Source organism: Loxodonta africana, chromosome 1, assembly GCF_030014295.1.
Source record: "Loxodonta africana isolate mLoxAfr1 chromosome 1, mLoxAfr1.hap2, whole genome shotgun sequence".
Taxonomy (NCBI): Eukaryota; Metazoa; Chordata; class Mammalia; order Proboscidea; family Elephantidae; genus Loxodonta; species Loxodonta africana.
Genome location: NC_087342.1, coordinates 531,635 through 551,828, shown reverse-complemented (window position 1 = coordinate 551,828; position 20,194 = coordinate 531,635). Strand labels below are relative to the sequence as shown.

Below are 20,194 nucleotides of genomic sequence, written 5' to 3'. Positions count from 1 at the left end.
GAGGATTCTTTCAATGAAAGGTTTTGATATAGAGGGTAAAGGTTTCATCTGTTCAGTTACAATTAAGGACCGTGAAGGCACACTGACAACTGGGGCAGAGATTGAGTCTCACTGGTGTTGTGTAAGGCTCTGGGTACTCTTCATGACAAAAACATCCAAATATTTGTTCTTTGGTCTTTTTCTTCTCCACTCCACCGCAACAGGTTTTTTGTTTTCAGTTCTTCATTCAACAAATATTGACTGAGTGCTTAAATGTGCCATTAAGGAGCCCTGGTGGTGGAGTGGTTAAAGTACTCTGCCACTAACCGAAAGGTCAGTGGTTCGAGTCCACTAGGTGCTCCTCTGGAGAAAGATGTGGCAGCCTGCTTCCATAAAGATTACATGTTTGGAAACCATACAGGACACTTCTACTCTATCCTACAGGGTCACTGTGAGTCAGAATCCACTCAACGGCAACAGGTTTGAGTGTTTTTGGCTTTAAATGTGCCAAGTAATAGGCTGGGCCCTGGAGATGGGAAGAGGAAAAAAATATAATTCTTGCCCCTAAGATGGATTGACCAACTGACTCAGGCACATTAGATAAAGCCACTCTAGTACATGGGATGGAGCCATGGTGGTGCAGCAGTTAAGAGCTCAGTTGCTAACCAGGAGGTCACAGTTTGAATCCATCAGCTGCTCCTTGGAAACCCTATGCAACAGTTCTACTCTCTTCTATAGGGTAGCTACAAGTTGGAACCAACTCAAAAGCATGTAACAACAAGAATATGGGTTGGTACTTTGTCACTGTGGGAAATTGATTAGAAGCTATGCAGAAAATGACTCCTCAAATAATACATGTATTACAAAAATCTCCTGCTGGGCTGGGGCCCAGACTAATGAAAATTTAGTATATATGTGGATGCTTCGCCTAAGAAAAGGCTTTGTAGTCCATAGTTGAAGGCTTGGGAGAGACCTCTAAAAGACAGAGTTGTGACAGAACCAGGAGGTATTAGGAGAGCGTGGGTCTAGAAAGGAAGGCAACCTGGTTGTGCAGTGGTTAAAGGCTTGGCTGCTAACCAAAAAACCTGCAGTTCAAATCCTCTAGCCGCTCCATGAGAGAAAGATGCGGCAGTCTGCTTCTGTAAAGATTTACAACCTTGGAAACCCTACTGGGCAGTTCTACTCTGTCCTATAGGGGCACTACGAGTTGGAATCGATTCGACCACAGTGAGTTTTTTGGTTTGGGGTCTTGAAAGTGGCAAAAGAAGGGCTGACTAACGGGAGTTTTGATGCCACGTGGAATTGTCATTCGAGGAAGCTCTAGACATGAGAACTATCTCAGGCACAGGGAGCTTAGGGGATAGTTTAGGGCAGGAAAGTTGCCAGCAGAATCTGCAGTCCCTGAGCTGTGTCTTGGGTGGCTGCACCAAGGTCAGGGTCAACCTGAGACGAATAGGGCAGAGATCGCAACAGAAAGCATTTTACTTCCTCCTGGTCTGTAATTGCTCTAAGGAAGATGTTGGTTTGAGCCGTAAGCTAGAAATAATTCTAAAAGGTATCCATTTGCCTTCTTTCCCTCTCCCCCTTTTTTGCAGATTGTGTTAAGCAGATCTTTTGTACCCAGAGACTCCCTCCCATTGTAACAAAATGGCTGAGGTGTTTTGATTGAATGATTGAGTCCATAGGTCTAGAGAGAATACAGTCGCAAACAGGGGCCACAGGTAAGGCTTAGGTTTGAAGAGACCACAAATCCAGAGGAAGTCTTTGGGAAAAGAACACCTAATCACCTGGGGTGGGGCGGGGGGGGGGGGGGTGACGGTGGAAACTGGCTCAAGCCAACATTTACTGAGCGCATCCTAAGTTATTTAACAACTTTTTTTAAGGTCCAGTGTATCTGAGATACAAACACGAGTAAGCGATAACATGGTCTAGTGGCAAAGTTAAACTTGTAAACAATAAATGCCAACCAGTTGTAAAAGCATGCACCAGGTTCTCTGCTGGGCACAATTATACCTAGAAGAGGGCTATAGGGGTACAGAAAGGATTATAAAGGAAATCATCTTAAATTTGAGTCTCAAAAGATGATTAGGTGTCTGCCAGGTTGGAGTTAACTAGGGGAAGTTGCTGATGTAAATAGCCTGACTTACTTAAGAAGGTGGAAATAAATATTCTAGTATTACCAAAGTATCATTCTTAAAGGGCAGAGGCACGCCGAAAGAAAAATATAAGACTAGAATGTCAGGCAGACCACAAATCATAAAGTGATGTAAATGTGAGAGTCCATGATTACATGGACTCTTTAGGAATTTTGAGTCCCAGTTGTTAAACTCAGCCGTTTAAAAATTACATTATGCAAACGTACACTTAAATATATGAGAAAGGTTAAATACTCAAAACTGATCACTTTCTAATTTATTTTGCTACGTTTTACTATTATTTTATGTTCCTGGGGATATTTACACCTACTTCATCTATATAATTATTATATAATGATGTATTACTGGGCTTTTCTTCCCAACTTTGTATTCAGTGATGTCATGATGGTGGCTTGAAATCAGACGTGGCTGGAGTATTTATACCATGGACTTTGGCAAATGCTGTAAATGAGGGCTGAACAATTTGCACTACCCAGGGACTTAAAAAAGGTATTGTATTTAAATTCCACACATCTTCTCTTCTCCTCCAGAAAATGCTATTATTTTTTAACAGTTCCAAATTTACTGGAAATTTGACATATCCATTTTGGGAACAGTTCTGGGAAGGGTTATGTGGCAAGCAATGTTCTGCTTGCTCGGTATCTCCACGCTTTATAAACTCACCTTTGCCCAGGGCACTTTCCCTCCCCTTCTCCACATAGACCTTTCCACGGGTGGCTCAGGGAAGAACACACTGCTGAGTGTCTGGAAATGCCTCTAAGCTCAACCCAATGCCCACTGCCGTCAGGTCGATTCTGACTCATAGCGACCCTATAGGACAGGGTAGAACTGCCCCATATGGTTCCCAAGGAGCGCCTGGTGGATTCAAACTGCCAACCTTTTGTTTAGCAGTCATAGCTCTTAACCACTATGCCACCAGAGCTTCCCTAAGCTCAACAGATAACGCCAAAAGCAAAACATTTTCTGTAGCCTCAGTAGCCTTCTTCTCCATCAGCATTTGCCTTATCCCTTTCCATTGCACATTTTGAGATTGTTTAGTGGTGTCTTTTTTTTTTTTTTTAATGCAGAATTTCCATAGGATAATGTCCTTACTGAATGCTTGCTGTTCAAGCATTTTCCATGACTGAGTACATGGGATGGAGTGGTTTAAAAAAAAAAAAAAAAGCTTTTGGGGAAAAATACTAACGTAATTAACCATGTGCTAGAATATACTGCATCTCATTAGCTCAAACTCAAGTCATTTGGAATTTGTGATGTTAACCTCTACTATCATGGATTGAATTATGTTCCCCCAAAAAGTGTGTATCAACTTGGTTAGGCCGTGATTCCCAGTATTCTGTGGTTGTCCTCCATTTTGTGATTATAATTTTATGTTAAAGAGGATTAGGGTGAGATTGTAACACCCTTACCAAGTCACATCCCTGATCCAATATAAAGGGAGTTTCCCTGGGGTGTGGCCTTCACCACCTTTTATCTCTCACAAGATAAAAGGAAAGGGAAGCTAGCACAGAGCTGGGAAACTCACACCACCAAGAAACCAGTGCCAGGAGCAGAGCACGTCCTTTGGACCTGAGGTTCCTGAGCTGCCCCAGACCAAGGGAAGACTAATGACAAGGAGCTTCCTCCAGAGCTGACAGAGAGAGAAAGTCTTCCCCTGGAGCTGGCGCCCTGAATTTGGACTTCTAGCCTACTGGACTGTGAGACAATAAGCTTCTCTCTGTTAAAGCCATCCACTTGTGGTATTTCTGTTATAGCAGCACTAGATGACTAAGACATCTACCAAGCTAGATTATCATTTAAACAGCTTCTCTCGACTCTGGATTGCGAAGATCTCTCTCTCTCAAACCCTGACCATTTGAAAGGCTTTCATAAAACCGACATTTCAGTTTGGAATCTTGAGGTTAGGAAGGTCAAATCCAGGTTCAGCTTTAGAAGCCCTCCCCCCTTCCTACACTGCACGGGTTGTTTGTGCCCATCAGTTTCTCACTGGACTGTGCTCTGTGCATCATAAAAACAACAGCTGAAGGGTAGCGCCTCCTGCGCTTTACGGATTGCTCTAAATGTGTCATGCTTCTTACCCTATTTAATCCTTACACCCTACTATGTAGGTTTACATGAGGCTATTTTATAGATAAGGAAATGGAAGCTCGGGAAGGTTAAGCAAATGGCTAAGTTACAGAGCTAGTACTTGGTGAGCCAAAGCTTCAGAGTCTCTGCCATTAGCCATTATGCTGCTCTGCCTCTATAGATACACTACAAATTTATTATAATTATGTTTCACCGCAGAAAACTCTCATGGATGGGGTCCTTGCCTCTTCATCTTTCTAATTCTTGTGCATAGCAGTGTCTGGGTAGAATAGGCTATTGATTTCTTGAATGAAATAACAGCCAAAAATCAGCTCAGTCCAGCCTCAGGCACTTCGTTGTACACACAGATTTATATATTTGATTTGTAAGTGATTTTTGTCGGGTATAAAACTAATTCCACAAATCGTAGCTTTATTGTCCTGTAGGACATTAACCAGTTTTATATCTGGTCAGGGGTCGTCCCCAAGACCACCCCTAGGTTCGGTGATTTGCCAGGACACAGCACGCTCAAGGCTATGATTTATGCACTTGCCTGCTAACTGAAAGGTTAGTGGTTCCAACTCACCCAGCAGCTCTGAGGGAGAAAGATCTGGCAACCTGTTCCTATAAAGACTTACCTGTTGCCGTCAAGTCGATTCTGACTCATAGCCACCCTACAGGACAGAGTAGAAATGATCCAGATGACAGCCTAGGAAATCATTTGGGGCAGTTCTACTCTGTCACATGAGGTCGCTATGAGTCAAAATCAATTTGACAGCACCTAACAACATCTACCACCTGTCTGTCAGTTTGTCATACTGTGGTGGCTTGCCTGTTGCTGTGATGCTGGAAGCTATGACGTCAACATTTCAAACACCAGCAGGGTCACCTGTGGTGGACAGGTTTCAGCAGAGCTTCCAGACTAAGACAACTAGGAAGAAGGACCAGGTGATCTACTTGTAAAAATTGGCCATTGAAAAGCTTATGAATCGCAGCGCAACGTTGTTTGATATACTGCCCCAAGATGACTCTCTCAGGTTGGAAAGCACTCAAAAGGTGGTTGGGGAAGAGCTGCCTCCTCAAAGTAGAGTCGACCTTAGTAATGTGGATGGAGTAAAGCTTTCAGGACCTTCATTTGCTGATGGGGCATGACTCAAAATGAGAACAGCTGCAAGCATCCATTAATAATTGGAATGTGGAGTGTACAAAGTACAAATCTAGGAAAATTGGAAGTCATCAAAAATGAAATGGAGTGCATAAAGATCAATATCCTAGGCATTAGTGAGCTGAAATGGACTGGTATGGCCATTTTGAATCGTATGGTCCACTGTGCCAGGAATGACAAATTGAAGAGGAGTAGCACCACATTCATCATCAAAAAGAACATTCCGAGATCTATCCTGAAGTCAACGCTGTCAGTGATAATATCCATATGCCTACAAGGAAGACCCGTTAATACGATTATCATTCAAATTTAGCTACCAACCACTAAGGCCAAAGATGAACAAATAAGACTTTTTATCAACTTCTGCACACTGAAATTGATCACACATGCAATCAAGATGCACTGATAGTTACTGGTGATTGGAATGCGAAAGTTGGAAACAAAGAAGGATCAGTAGTAGAAAAATACAGCCATGGTGACAGAAATGATGCCGGAGATGACATGATAGAATTTTTCAAGGCCAGTGACTCATTCATTGCAAATACCTTTCTTCAACAACATAAATGGCAACTACACGTGGACATCGTCAGATGGAATACACAGGAATCAAACTGACTCTATCTGTGGAAATAGACAATGGAGAAGCTTAATATCATCAGTTAGAACAAGGCCAGGGCCCTGCTGTGGAACAGGCCATCAACTGTTCATACGCAGGCTCAAGTTGAGGCTGAAGAAAATTACAAGTCCATGAGAGCCAAAGTACTATCTTGAAATATATCTCACATGAATTTAGAGACCATGTCAAGAACAGATTTGATACATTGAACACTAATGACCAAAGACAAGATGAGTTGTGGGATGACATCAAGGACACCTTACATGAAGAAAGCATAAGGCCGTTAAAAAGAAAAGACCAAAACGGATGTCAGAAAAGACTCTGAAACTTGCTCTTGAACGTAAAGTAGCTAAAGGGAGAGGAAAAATGATCACATAAAAGAGCTGCACAGATTTCAAAGGGCAGTTTGAGAAGACAAATAAAGTATTACAATGAAATGTACAAAAACGTGGAGTTCGGAAACCAAGGGGAAGAAGATGCTCAGCTTTTGTCAAGCTGAAAGAACTGAAGAAGAAATCCAAACCTCGAGTTGCAATATCGAAGGATTCTATGGGCAAAATATCAAACAACACAGGAAGTATCACTGTACCAAAAAGAATTGGTCAACATTTAACCATTTCGGGAGGTAGCCCATGATCAAGAAACAATGGAACTGAAGGAAGAAGTCCAAGCTGCACTGAGGAATTGGTGAAAAAAAAAAAAAAAAAAAAAAAACCCATTGCCATCATTTTATTCCAACTCATAGCGACCCTATAGGACGGAGTAGAACTGCCCCATAAGATTTCCAAGCAGCAGCTGGTGGATTCGAACTGGCAAGCTTTTGATTAGCAGACAACCATTTTACCACCAGGGCTCCCTGGTAAAAAACAAGGCTCCAGGAATTGACGGAATACCAACCGAGATGTTTCAACAAATGGATGTAAAGCTTGAAGAGCTCACTCATCTATGCCAAGAAATTTGGAAGACAGCTACCTGGCCAAACAACTGGAAGAGATCCACATTTGTGCCCATTGCAAAAAAAGGTGATCCAACAGAATGTGCAAATTATCAAATATCATTGCATCACAGGCAAGTAAAATTTTGCTGAAGATGGTTCAAAAGCAGTCGCAGCGGTACATCGGCAGGGAACTCCAGAAATTCAGGCTGGATTCAGAAGAGGACGTGGAACCAGGGATGTCATTGCTGATGTCAGATGGATCTCGGCTAAAAGCAAACAATACCAGAGAGATGTCTACCTGTGTTTTATTGACTATGCAAAGGCATTCGACTGTGTACGTCATATCAGATTATGGGTAACATTGCAAAGAATAGGAATTTCAGAACACTTAACTGTGCTCATGAGGAACCCGTACATAGACCAAGAGGGAGTTGTCCAAACAGAACGAGGGGATACTACTGAGTGGTTTAAAATCAGAAAAGGTGTGTCAGGGTTGTATCCTTTCACCATACTTATTCAATCTGTGTGCTGAGCAAATACTCCGAAAAGCCAGACTATATGAAGAACAAGGCATCAGGATTGGAGACTCATTAACAACCTGCGTTATGCAGGTGACACAACCTTGATTGCTGAAAGTGAAGAGGACTTGAAGCACTTACCGAAGATCAAAGACCACAGCCTTCAGTATGGATTATACCTCAATATAAAGAAAACAAAAATCCCCACAGCTGGACCAATAACATCATGATAAATGAAGAAAAGACTGAAGTTGTCAAGGATTTCATTTTACTTAGACCCACTATCAACCCTCATGGAAGCAGTAGTCAAGAAATCCAACGACCTATTGCATTGGGCAAATCTGCTGCAAAAGACCTTTTTAAAGTGTTAAAAAGCAAAGATATCACTTTTAGGACTAAGAACGCACCTGACCCAATCCACAGTATTTTCAATCGCATCACATGCATGCGAAAGCTGGACAGTGAATAAGGAGACTGAAGAAGAATCAATGCATTTGAATTATGGTGTTGACAAAGAATATTGAATATACCATGAACTACCAGAAGAACAAACAAGGCTGTCTCGGAAAAAGTACAGCCAGAATGCTTCTCAGAAGCTAGGATGGCGAGACTGAATCTTGCATACTTTGGACATGTTATCAGGAGGGATCAGTCCCTGGAGAAGGACATTATGCTTGGTAAAGTACAGGGTCAGTGAAAAACGGGAAAACTCTGAATGAGATGGACTGAGTGGCTGCAACAATGGGCTCAAACACAGTGACAACTGTGAGGACGACGCGGGACTGGGACTGTTTCATTCTGTGGTACGTAGGGTCACTATGAGTTGGATCCGACTCAATGGCACCCAAGAGCAACAATATGATTTATGATGGTGAAAGGATACAAAGAAAAATCGGCAGAGGAAAAGGTGCAAAGTCCAGTGAAATCAGGCGGAAGCTTCCAAGGATCCTGTCCCAGTGGTCACACAGAATGCCGTTCATTTCCCCAGCAACGAGTTGTGACAATACAGGTGAAATGCTGCCAACCATAGAAGTTCACTGGAGACTCAGCACCACAATTCTTATTGGAGGCTGGTCACAAAGGCACATTTGGCACAAATTCCAGGCTCCCAAAAGGAAAGCAAGTGTTCAGTATATACCGTATTTTTGTACGAACTATCTAGGCATCGTGAGCTTAAACTGGCTCCTATCAGTTCTGGAAACGGTGGGACCCTTCTGGAATACAAGTTCGTAGATGCCAGTCATAGGCCAACCTTGTATGCAGGGTGTTCTAAGGGTGAGCAGTCAGCCTTGCCAGGTAAAATCTTTTCTACACAGTATCTAACCTAGTAACTTTATTCCAACATTCTTTCTTCAATGTCTATACTCAGTTTCTTGAATTCTCCTTTGAACCTGGTTTACCATCATTGATTTAACTCATTAGTGAGTTAAGCAAGTCTCTGACATGTTCATTTTATGAGTCATGTTTTACTCTGACAGACATAATCAAAGCAGGCTAAACAAATTCCAGCCAAAACTGATAGCTACAAAAAATCAATTCAATAATACTAAGGCTGACAACTGCACACACTTTATTTAAAAAAAAAAAAAAAAAACTTTACATTTCCATTTCATATTTGCTTACTGACTCTCCATATTTCAGAATGCCTACCATTTAGGCAGCCATATGAAAGCACGTATTAGTAAAAAAGTAGTTTTTCTGCAGATAGGCAATAATAAGTAAAAATCAGTTTGCTTTTTTGTTTTACCAATCAAAATACAAAAATTTTCCATCATTAACATAAAATGCCATCATTTAAATACATGTGACCAATAAGCCAAATTTTAAAAATGATAAAGCCAGAAACCAGCTGCTGTTGAGTCAGTTCCAGCTCACGGGGGCCCCATATGTGTCAGAGCAGAGCTGTGCTCCACAGGGTTCCCAGTGGCTGATTTGGAAGGTAGATTGCCAAGTCTTTCTTCCAAGGCTCCTCTGGGTGGACCTGAACTACCAACCTTTCGGTTAGCAGCTGAGCACTTTAACCAATTGCAACACCCAGGGACTCCTTAGAAATGATACATCTCCTTTATACCACTGTAAAAAGTTTTGAGTGTTTTAAAAAATAAAACCTGAATTTTAAGTTCAAATATAACATGCAGAATATAATTTATATTTTTATTTTCTAAACTTTATTGTGCTTCAGACATCATTCAAATTTATTTAAATAGGCTTCTGCTACATTTTGTGAAATGTTATTTTAAAACCAGATGTAATAAAATAATTTTACAAATTTCCATACAAACAACAACAAAAACCCCTGAAGAATTCAAGCTTTATCAAACAATTCTGAGGACAGAATTGAAAGTTGGTACAATTAGCATAAGAAAAAAAAATCTTGTTTTAAAAAACTGGAAACATTATAATGAAAAAAAGAATCAAGCACTGAAGGGGAAAATTTCCACACAGCAGCTGGTACTTTCTTCACAATTTGTACCATCTGTGTGCAAACACATCATTAAATAAATGCTCACGTGGTATTTACAAAACAGAGGTCAGAGGGGAAAAAAAGCCTTATGAAGTGACCACTGCCTTTCATTTGCTCTCTCTCTCTTCCAATCCTCTGAATACATCAGTTTACATACCAACGAAAAACGTGATTCTAGCCAACTACCCATGATATAATTCAAGCTGAAGTTGTAAGCTTATCAATTAAGTCATCGATAGTATAAACAATAAGTTGAATGTCTGCTTTCTCCTTCATCCGGTGATCACTATTTTTTCGGAGGATGACATCCACGTCTGAGCTGATTACTCGGTCAGCAACCTGCATGGATGTGTGCCAAGGGACGATGTCATCCTTCATGCCATGGAGCAGTCTGACAGGGCAGCTCACAGGGACAGGGCTGTGCAACAAGCAGTGGTGTTCCGCTTCTTTAATAAAACTGTACTGAATGTGATAAACCCCTTCTTCACTGTACTTGGATGGTATTACCCACTCGCCTTTCATCTCTACTTCCTTTTTTGCCTATTGGGAAAAAGAAAAAAAATAAAAGTGCAATATGAACACATGCACTAGACTTAATTCTCTAAGAAAGGTAGTCACCGAGGAAGAGGAAAGTTGTTGTTAGCTGGTTGTGAGCTGGTCCCTGACTCTCGGAGACCCCACACATAAAAGAAGAAAATGCTGCCCGGTCCTGCACCGCCCCAGCAGTCAGTTACGATCGGACTGTTGTGATCCACAGGGTTCTCACTGGCTGATTTGGGGAAGTACATTCCCAGGCTTCCTGGTCTGTCTTAGTTTGGAAGCCCCACTGAAACCTGTTCAACATCACAGAAATGCGTAACATACACCGGCCAGGAAGTGAATCTGGTCCCCGGCAAGGAAAGGAAAGAATGTACTACTGAGCCACCACTGCCCCCAGAGGAAAGGCGCAGCAGAAAAGAGATAAAATTTTAAAAAAAGGAGAAGAGAGAGATACGAAAAACTGTAACAATAACAGTTATAAATAACTGAATACTCACTATGTTCTAGGTATTACGACAGGTACATAAAAACCAAAACCAAACCCAGTGCTGTCGAGTGGATTCCGACTCATAGCGACCCTACAGGACAGAGTAGAGCTGCCCCAAAGAGTTTCAAAGGAGCACCTGGTGGATTTGAACTGCTGACCCTCTGGTTAGCAGCCGTAGCACTTAACCAATATGCCACCAGGGTTTCGTAAAATCCTTATAGGAATTCTGTTACTCCATTTTTACAAAAGAGGAAATGAAGGCTGAGAGAGCTTAAATATCATACTCAAAGGTCAAAGACAGTGGTCACTGTTGCAGCTAGGACTCAAACTCAGAGTTATCTAATTTATCACGTAGCAAATTTAATCAGCAGTTGCTCCATCCCCACTGAATGTCAAAATGAAGGGGAAAAATTAATTTCTTAGAATCAATCCAAGTATCATTCATATTTATATAAAGTGAAGTTTAGGATTAAAAATTGTTTAGATTTCAAAATCATATAAAACTAAAAATATAAAAGAAAGAACTGAAGTGGCACTTGGCGGGGGGTGGGGGGCAGGTCAAGCACTGAATCAAAAATGAAAAACAAGACCTGGTTACTCCAGGACAGTCACCTTCATGCTCCATGTCATTGCAGACTGAGTGTAAAATGGGTTATATTTTTTACCTTCCCAGGTCCCGTGGATGGAAAAAAAAAGTTTTTTGTTTTGGATGATAAAGAAATCTTCCAAATGTTGTTGTTAGGTACCATCGAGTCAGTTCCAACTCATAGCGACCCTATGCACAACAGAACAAAACACTGCCCAGTCCTGCACCATCCTTACAATTGTTGTTATGCTTGAGCTCATTGTTGTAGCCACTGTGTCAATCCACCTCGTTGAGGGTTTTCCTCTTTTCCGCTGGCCCTGTACTCTGCCAAGCATGATGACCTTCTCCAGGGACTGATCCCTCCTGACAACATGTCCAAAGTATGTAAGATGCAGTCTTGCCATCCTTGCTTCTAAGGAGCATTCTGGCCACACTTCTTCTATTTGTTTGTTCTTTTGGCAGTCCATGGTATATTCGGTATTCTTCGCCAACACTGCAATTCAAAGGCGTCAGCTCTTCTTCGGTCTTCCTTCTTCATTGTCCAGCTTTCACACACACATGATGTGATTGAAAATATCATGGCTTGGGTCAGGCACACCTTAGCCTTCAAGGTGACATCTTTGCTTTTCAACACTTTGCAGATTTACCCAGTGCAATGTGTCTTTTGATTTCTTGACTGCTGCTTCCATGGCTGTTGATTGTGGATCCAAGTAAAATGAAATTCTTGACAAAGTCACTCTTTTCTCCATTTATCATGATGTTGCTCACTGGTCCAGTTGTGAGAATTTTTGTTTATGTTGAGGTGCGGTCCATACTGAATGCTGTGGTTTTTGTCATTAGTAAGTGCTTCAAGTCCTCTTCACTTTCAGCAAGCAAGGTTGTGCCATCTGCATAACGCAGGTTGTTAAGGAGTCTTCCTCCAATCCTCATGCCCTGTTCTTCTTCATATAGCCCAACTTCTCAGATTATTTGCTCAGAATACAGATTGAATAGGTATGGTGAAAGGATACAAGACTGACACACACCTTTCCTGACTTTAAACCAATCAGTATCCCCTTGTTCTGTCCAAACAACTGCCTCTTGATCTATGTAAAGGTTCCTCATGAGCACAATTAAGTGTTCTGGAATTCCCATGCTTTGCAGTGTTATCCATAGTTTGTTATAATCCACACAGTCAAATGACTTTGCATAGTCAATGAAACACAGGTAAACATCCTTCTGGTATTCTCTGCTTTCAGCCAGGATCCATCTGACATCAGCAATGATATCCCTGGTTCCACGTCCTCCTGAATTTCTGACAGTTCCCTGTCGATATACTGCTGCAGCTGTTTTTGAATGATCTTCAGCAAAATTTTACTTGCGTGTGATATTAATGATATTGTTCTATAATTTCCAAATTCGGTTGAAACACCTTTCTTGGGACTAGGCATAAATATGGATCTCTTCCAGTCAGCTGGCCAGGAAGCTGTCTTCCATATTTCTTGGCATAGACGAGTGAACACGTCCAGCACTGCATCTGTTTGGGGAAACATCTCAATTGATATTCCATCAATTCCTGGAGCCTTGTTTTTCACCAATGCCTTCAGAGCAGCTTGGACTTGAACCATTGGTTCCTGATCATATGCCACCTCTTGAAATGGTTGAACACCGGTATTCAGATACCAGCAGGGTCACCCATGGAGGACAGGTTTCAGCTGAGCTTCCAGACTAAGACAGACTAGGAAGGACCCGGCAGCCTACTTCTGAAAAGCACTAGCCAGTGAAAACCTTATGAATAGCGGTGGAACACTGTCTGATATAGTGCTGGAAGGTGAGCCCCCGGTTGGAAGGTACTCAAAAGATGACTGGGGAAGAGCTGCCTCCTCAAAGTAGAGTCGACCTTAATGTCATGGATGGAATAAAGATTTCGGGACCTTCATTCACTTCTATGGCACGACTCAAAATGAGAACAAACAGCTGCAAACATCCATTAATAACTGGAACCTCGAATATATGAAGTATGAATCTAGGAAAATTGGAAATCGTCAAAAATGAAATGGAACCCATGAACATCAATATCCTAAGCATTAGTAAGCTAAAATGGACTGGTATTGGCCATTCTGAATTGGACTATCATACAGTCTACTATGCTGGGAATGACAACTTGAAGAGGAATGGTGTTGCATTCATCGTCAAAAAGAACGTTTCAAGATCTATCCTGAAGTACAATGCTGTCAGTGATAGGATAATATCCATATGCCTACAAGGAAGGCCAGTTAATACGACTATTACTCAAATTTACGCACCAACCACTAGGGCCAAAGATGAAGAAATAGAAGATTTTTATCAGCTGCTGCAGTCTGAAATTGATCGAACATGCAGTCAAGATGCATTGATAATTACCGGTAATTGGAATTTGGAAGTCGGAAACAAAGAAGGATCAGTAGTTGGAAAATATGGCCTTGGTGACAGAAACAATGCCAGAGATCGAATGATAGAATTTTTCAAGACCAATGATTTCTTCATTGCAAATACCTTCTTTCACCAACATAAACGGGACTATACACATGGACCTTGCCAGATGGAACACACAGAAATCAAATTGACTAAATCTGTGGAAAGAGACGATGGAAAAACTCAATATCATCAGTCAGAAAAGGGCAGGGAACGACTGTGGAACAGACCATCAATTGCTCATATGCAAGTCCAAGCTGAAACTGAAGAAAATCAGAGCAAGTCCACGAGAGCCAAAATATGACCTTGAGTACATCCCACCTGAATTTAGAGACCATCTGAAAAATAGATCTGATGCATTGAACACTAGTGACCGCAGACCAGACGAGTTGTAGAATGACATCAAGGACATCATCCATGGAGAAAGCAAGAGGTCACTGAAAAGACAGGAAAGAAAGAAAAGACCAAGGTGGACGTCAGAGAAGACTCTGAAACTTGCTCTTGAGCGTCAAGCAGCTAAAGCAAAAGGAAGAATTGATGATGTAAAAAAACCGAAGAGAAGATTTCAAAGGGCTTCTCAAGAAGACAAAGTAAAGCATTATAATGACGTGCAAAGAGCTGGAGATGGAAAACCAAAAGGGAAGAACACGCTTGGTGTTTTTCAAGCTGAAAGAGCTGAAGAAAAAATTCAAGCCTTGAGTTGCAAGAGTGAAGGATTCCATGGGGAAAATATTAAACTACTCAGGAAGCATCAAAAGAAGACGAAAGGAATACACTGAGTCATGATACCAAAAAGAATTAGTCGATGTTCGATTTGAACGAACGCTGTCTATTTAAGGAACAAAACTTAAATTTTCAAAACGTTTCATGCCCCAAACCCTTAAAAACAAAACGTGCTGAAACAGCAAAATCAGTATTATCCATAGAAAATGTACAGTATACATAAGCTCTACACCAAGAAGAAACTACCAAGGTCGTGTGGCTCAAAAGCTCAGACTCCCAACAGATATGCATCCTCTCTGAAGCCCTCTAGTGGCCAAAGGGAAACCCTAGTTGCGTAGTGGTTGAGAGCTCTGGCTGCTAACCAAAAGGTCGGCAGTTCAAATCTACCAGGTGCTCCTTGGAAACCCTATGGGGTCTCTATGAGTTGGAATCGAGTTGACAGCAATGGGCTTGGTTTTTTGGTTTTAGTGGCCAAAGGAGGAGACAATGATTAGCGTCAGTTAAAAAAAAATGAGTTGGAATCGAGTTGACAGCAATGGGCTTGGTTTTTTGGTTTTAGTGGCCAAAGGAGGAGACAATGATTAGCGTCAGTTAAGGAGCAGGTTAAATAACTACAAAAACAAGGAAAAATGCTGGGTCTTAACATTCCCAGGGCCATCAAAGATGGATAAGAGAAAAAAAAAAATTCACTTCTGCTCCACCGCCATTGTTAGGGCCAGCTATTTGTGTGATGAAGGGACAGTAGTCCCAGCGTCCCTGCTCTTCCCTTTCACACGCTTCTAAGTCAGCCAGGGCTCCACATGCTTCTCCAACACCTGCCAGCACACAGGATCTAGAATGAGCAGATATCTGCCCTGATTTGTAAGCCATAGATCTTGTCAGTCCCTCAGGGAGTTATCTACCATAGCTTCACTCTGAGGCATACGGCTACTTATACACAAAAAGAAATGTACATAAACCTGTCATTAACCCTAATCACATAAATGTGGTAAATCAACTCCTTTCCAATCTGTCAAGTCCCTGAGATAATTCCTACAACGAGCAGCACTGTGGCTAGGTATTATTCAGTCAGAGGACACAACAAAGGGTCCAAGGTTTGCGTGTAGAAAGACACTATGGTAGAAAAAGTTAGCAGCATGAGGACACTGACCAACTGTATATTAGACACAGCCAAGCAGATGAAAAGAAAAAGTATGAGGAAGATCAGCTTTGTAATTTTAGCCCTGAGAGGAAAAAACTAAGCAGGATCTGACCATTCAGACAATGCAATGTCTTAAGGGGGCAGAAAGATCAATGTGAACTAAGAACCAGTTTAGAAGACATGACAGAGCACTGTCATCAATAAGAACTGAGACAAGTCAGTGACATTCCATTAGTCCAAGTCTACAGAGGCTTCATTCTTTCCCTTCCTCCTCCACCCCCGTGAAGATAAGGAGTTCTCAAACTTCACCTGGGGGACTTACTAAAACAGATTTCTGGGCTATACCTCTAGTCCTGATTCAATAGGTCTAGGGTGCAGCTCAAGAATTTGCATTTCTAACAAGTTCTCAGGTGGTGCTAAGGCTGCTGGCCTGGGATCACACTTTTTGAAACATTGCTCTGGACTGTTTTCTCTATCTTTCCTTTCTTTAGTTTTCTGTGCCTCAGGGCTGCCAGGATCTCAGTCCCACAGGCGAAATTTAGGCCCTAGAAAAAAGATGTCCAACAAACAAAAAACAAAGAGAAGAAAGAAAGAAAAAAAAAAAAAAAAAAAGACCAGCATTTAAGCAGTCTATTTTTTATCGTGGTAGAATACATATAATAAAACATTTACCATTTCAACTATTTTCACGCGTACAATTCAGTGACATTAATTACATTCGCCCTACTGTGCAGTCATCACCACTGTGTTTCCAAATTTCTGCATCACCTTGAATAGAAACTCAGTACCCCTGAAACAATACCTCCCTGCTTCCCCCTCCCACCATCCTTGGTAAGCACGAAGAAACTCTGGTCTCTACGCACTGCCTATTCTAGATATCTCATGTAAGTAGGATCATATATTTGTCCTTTTGAGTCCGGTTTCTCTCCCTCAGCATAATGTCTCCAAGGTTTATCCACATGGTAACATGTTATCAGAACGTCATCTCTCCTTATGGCTAAATAATATTCCATCATATGGATAGACCACATTTTGTTTATCCATTCATCTGCTGATGAATACCTAGATTGTTCCCACCTTTCGGCTATTGTGAATAATACTGCAATGAACAATGGTGTACAAGAATCTGTTTGAGTCCCTGCTTTCAATTCTTTCGAGTATATACCTGGGAGTGCAACTGCTGGCTCATATGGCAATTCTGGACGGCAACGGGTTTTTGTTTTTGTTTTTTTATGGCAATTCTAGTTTGACTTTTTGAAGAACTGCCGAACTGTTTGCCAGAGTGGCTGCACCATTTTGCATTCCCATCAGCAATGAATGAGGGTTCCAATTTCTTAACATCATTGCCAACACTTGTTATCTCCCGTTTTTCTGATAATAGTTATCTCAGTGGAGGTGAAGTGGTATCTCATCGTGGTTTTGATTTGCATTTCTCCAACGGAAACCCTGGTGACGCAGTGGTTAAGAGCTATGGCTGGACTGCTAACCAAAAGCTCGGCAGTTGAAATCCACCAAGGCGCTCCTTGGAAACTCTATGTGGCAGTTCTGCTCTGTCTTATAGAATAGACTCGACGGCAACAGATTCGGTTTTTTTTTTTTTTTGAATGACTACTGGAAGGCAGTCGTAGTTGAGTGGTAGACTTGTTGTCTTCCATGTGGGAGACCCAGGTTCGATTCCTGGTCTACGTGCTTTATTTAAATGCAGACGCTTGTGTGACGGTGGAGGCTTGCACATTGCTATGATGCTGAACTGGTTTCAGCAGAGCTTCCAGGCTAAGACAGACTAGGAAAAAAGGCCAGGCAATGAAAGCCCAATGGATCACAACAGTCTGATCCCACTGTACAAGAAGCTGCCATGAATTGATGGCCGACTGGCAGCAGCTAATAACAACAACAACTAATGACACTGAGCATTTCTCATGTCCTTACTGGTCTTTGTCTATTTTCTCTGGTGAAATGTCTTTTCAAGTCCTTTGCCTGTTTATTTGGGTTGTTTGTCTTTTTTGTTGTTGTTGTCGTTGAGTTGTAGTAGTTCTTTATACATTATGGATCTCAAACCCTTATCAGATATACAGTTCTCAAATGTTTTCTGCCATTCTACAGGCTGTCTCTTTGTTGATAAAGTCCTTTGATCCACAAAAGTTTTAAATTTTGATGAAGTCCAAGTTACCTATTTTAAAGTCTTTTGTTGCTTATGCTTTTGGTCTCATATATAAGACTCTATTGTTGAAAACTTGGTCCAAAAGCATTACTCCTATGGTTTGTCCTAGCAGTTTTAGGGTTTTAGTTCTCACTTTCAGGTCTTTGGTCCATTTGGATTTTATTTTCATACAAAGTATGAGATATGGGTCCAACTTCATTCTTTTGCATTTGGAGACCAAATTGTCCCCGCACCATTTAGTGAAGAAACTATTCTTTCCCCACTGAACAGTCTTAGTGTCCTTGCCGAAAATCAATTGACCATATAGGCTATATGGATGTATGGGTTTATTCCTGGACTCTCAGATTTTATTCCATTGGTCTGTGTCTACTATAATACCAGTACCAGACTGTTTTGATTACTGTAGGTTTACAGCATGTTTTGAAATTGGAAAGTCTGAGTCCTCCCACTTTGTTGTTCTTTTGCAAGGTTGCTTTGACTATTCAGGGCCCCTTGCACTGTACAAAAATTTAAGGCTTGGCTTTACTATTTCTGCAAAGAAGACTGTTGGAATTTTTATAGGGACTGAATTGCATCCACAGACTGCTTTACACAGTATTGATATATTAACAGTATTAAGTTTTCCAAACTATGAACACAGAATGTCTTTCCATTTTTAGTCTTCATTGTACAAGTCTTACACATTCCTGGTGAAATTCATTCCTAAGTACTTTATTCTTTTAGATACTATTGTAAATGGAATTGTTTCCTTAATTTCCTTTTCAGCCTATTCAGTGCATATGTACAGAAACTTGACTGATTTTTGTGCTGACCCTCTAACTTGCAATTTTGCTGAGTTCACTCAGTAGCCCCAGAAGCTTTCTTGTGGGTTCTTTGGGATTTTCTATATACAGGACCACGCCATCTGCAAAGGATATTGTTTTACTTCTTCCTTCCCAATTTGGATACCTGTTGTATCTTTTTCCTGCTTCAACTCTCTGGCTAGGATCTCCAGTTCAATGCTGAGTAGCCCTGGTGAGAGCTGACATCCTGTCTTGTTTCTGATCTTAAAGAGAGAGCTCTCAGTCTGTCTCCATTTAGTATATTGCTAACTGTGAGTTTTTCATAAACGTCCTTTATCATTCTAAGGAATTTCCCTTCTGAGTTTTTGAGTGTTTCACCATGAAAGCGTACTGGATTGTGTCAAATGCCTTTTTTATCAACTGAGATGATCGTGTGGTTTTTTTGTTTGTTCTGTTTATGTGGTGTATTATATTGACTGATTTTCTAATGCTGAACCACACATGCTTTTTGGAATAAATCTCATTTGGTTACAGTGTATAATCCTCTTAATATGCTACTGGATTTAGTTTACTACTATTTTGTCGAAAAATTTTTACATCTGTATTCTTCTGGGATATTGGTCTTCAGTTTTCTTGTGGTGTCTCTGTCTGGCACTGGTATCAAAGTAATGCTGGCATCACATAATGAGTTAAAAAGCGTTGCCTCCTCTTCTATTTTTAGAAAAGTGTAAGAAGGGCTGGCTCCAATTCTTTAAATGTTTGGTAACATTCCCCGGTGAAGCCATCTGGTGCAGGACTTTTCTGTTTGTTTGGTGGTAGGGATGGGGGGGTTGATTACTCCTTCAATTTCTTCACTTGATATGAGTCTGATGAGACCTTCTATTTTTTTTCTTGAGTAAATTTACATGCTTCTAGAAATATGTACATTTCATTAGATAATCTGTCAAATTAATCCAATTTGCTGGCATACAATTGTTCATAGTACCCTCTTAGAATCTTTCCATTTTGTAGGGTCAGTTGTAATGTCCTCACTTCCATTTCTGATTTTATTTATTTGGGTTATCTCCCTTTTGTACCAGTCTAGCCAAAGGTTTGCTGATTTTATTGATCTTTCAAAAGGCCAACTTCTGGTTTTGCTGTTTCTCTCTTTGATTTATCCCTGCTCTGACTTTTGTTATTTCCTATCTTTTGGCAGCTGTAGGCTTAGTTTGCTCTTCTTTTTCTAGTTTTTCAAGTTGAGAATTAGGCTACTGATTTGAGATCTTTATACTTTTTTAACGTGGGCTTTTATTGCTATAAATTTCCCTCTGAGCACTGGCTTCACTGCATCTCCTAAATTTTGATATGCTGTACTTCCATTTTCTTTCAGCTCTTAAGTATTTTCTGATTTCTTCCTTGGCCCACTGGTTGTTGACTCCTGTTTTTAATTTCCACATATT

The 20,194-nt window shown here is 41.0% G+C and overlaps 1 protein-coding gene across 2 annotated transcripts in view; it reads right to left on the bottom strand.

The window, feature by feature from the left end:
- Positions 1–8,991: 8,991 nt before the first annotated feature.
- ABHD10 (abhydrolase domain containing 10, depalmitoylase) overlaps positions 8,992–20,194 on the bottom strand; it is a 33,123-nt gene continuing 21,920 nt past the window's right edge. For both annotated transcript variants that reach the window (XM_023551837.2, XM_010592966.3), the window contains one exon: positions 8,992–10,442. In XM_023551837.2, the coding sequence (XP_023407605.1) occupies positions 10,101–10,442 (342 nt within the window). In that variant the 3' untranslated portion in view covers positions 8,992–10,100. The remainder of the gene's footprint in view (positions 10,443–20,194) is intronic.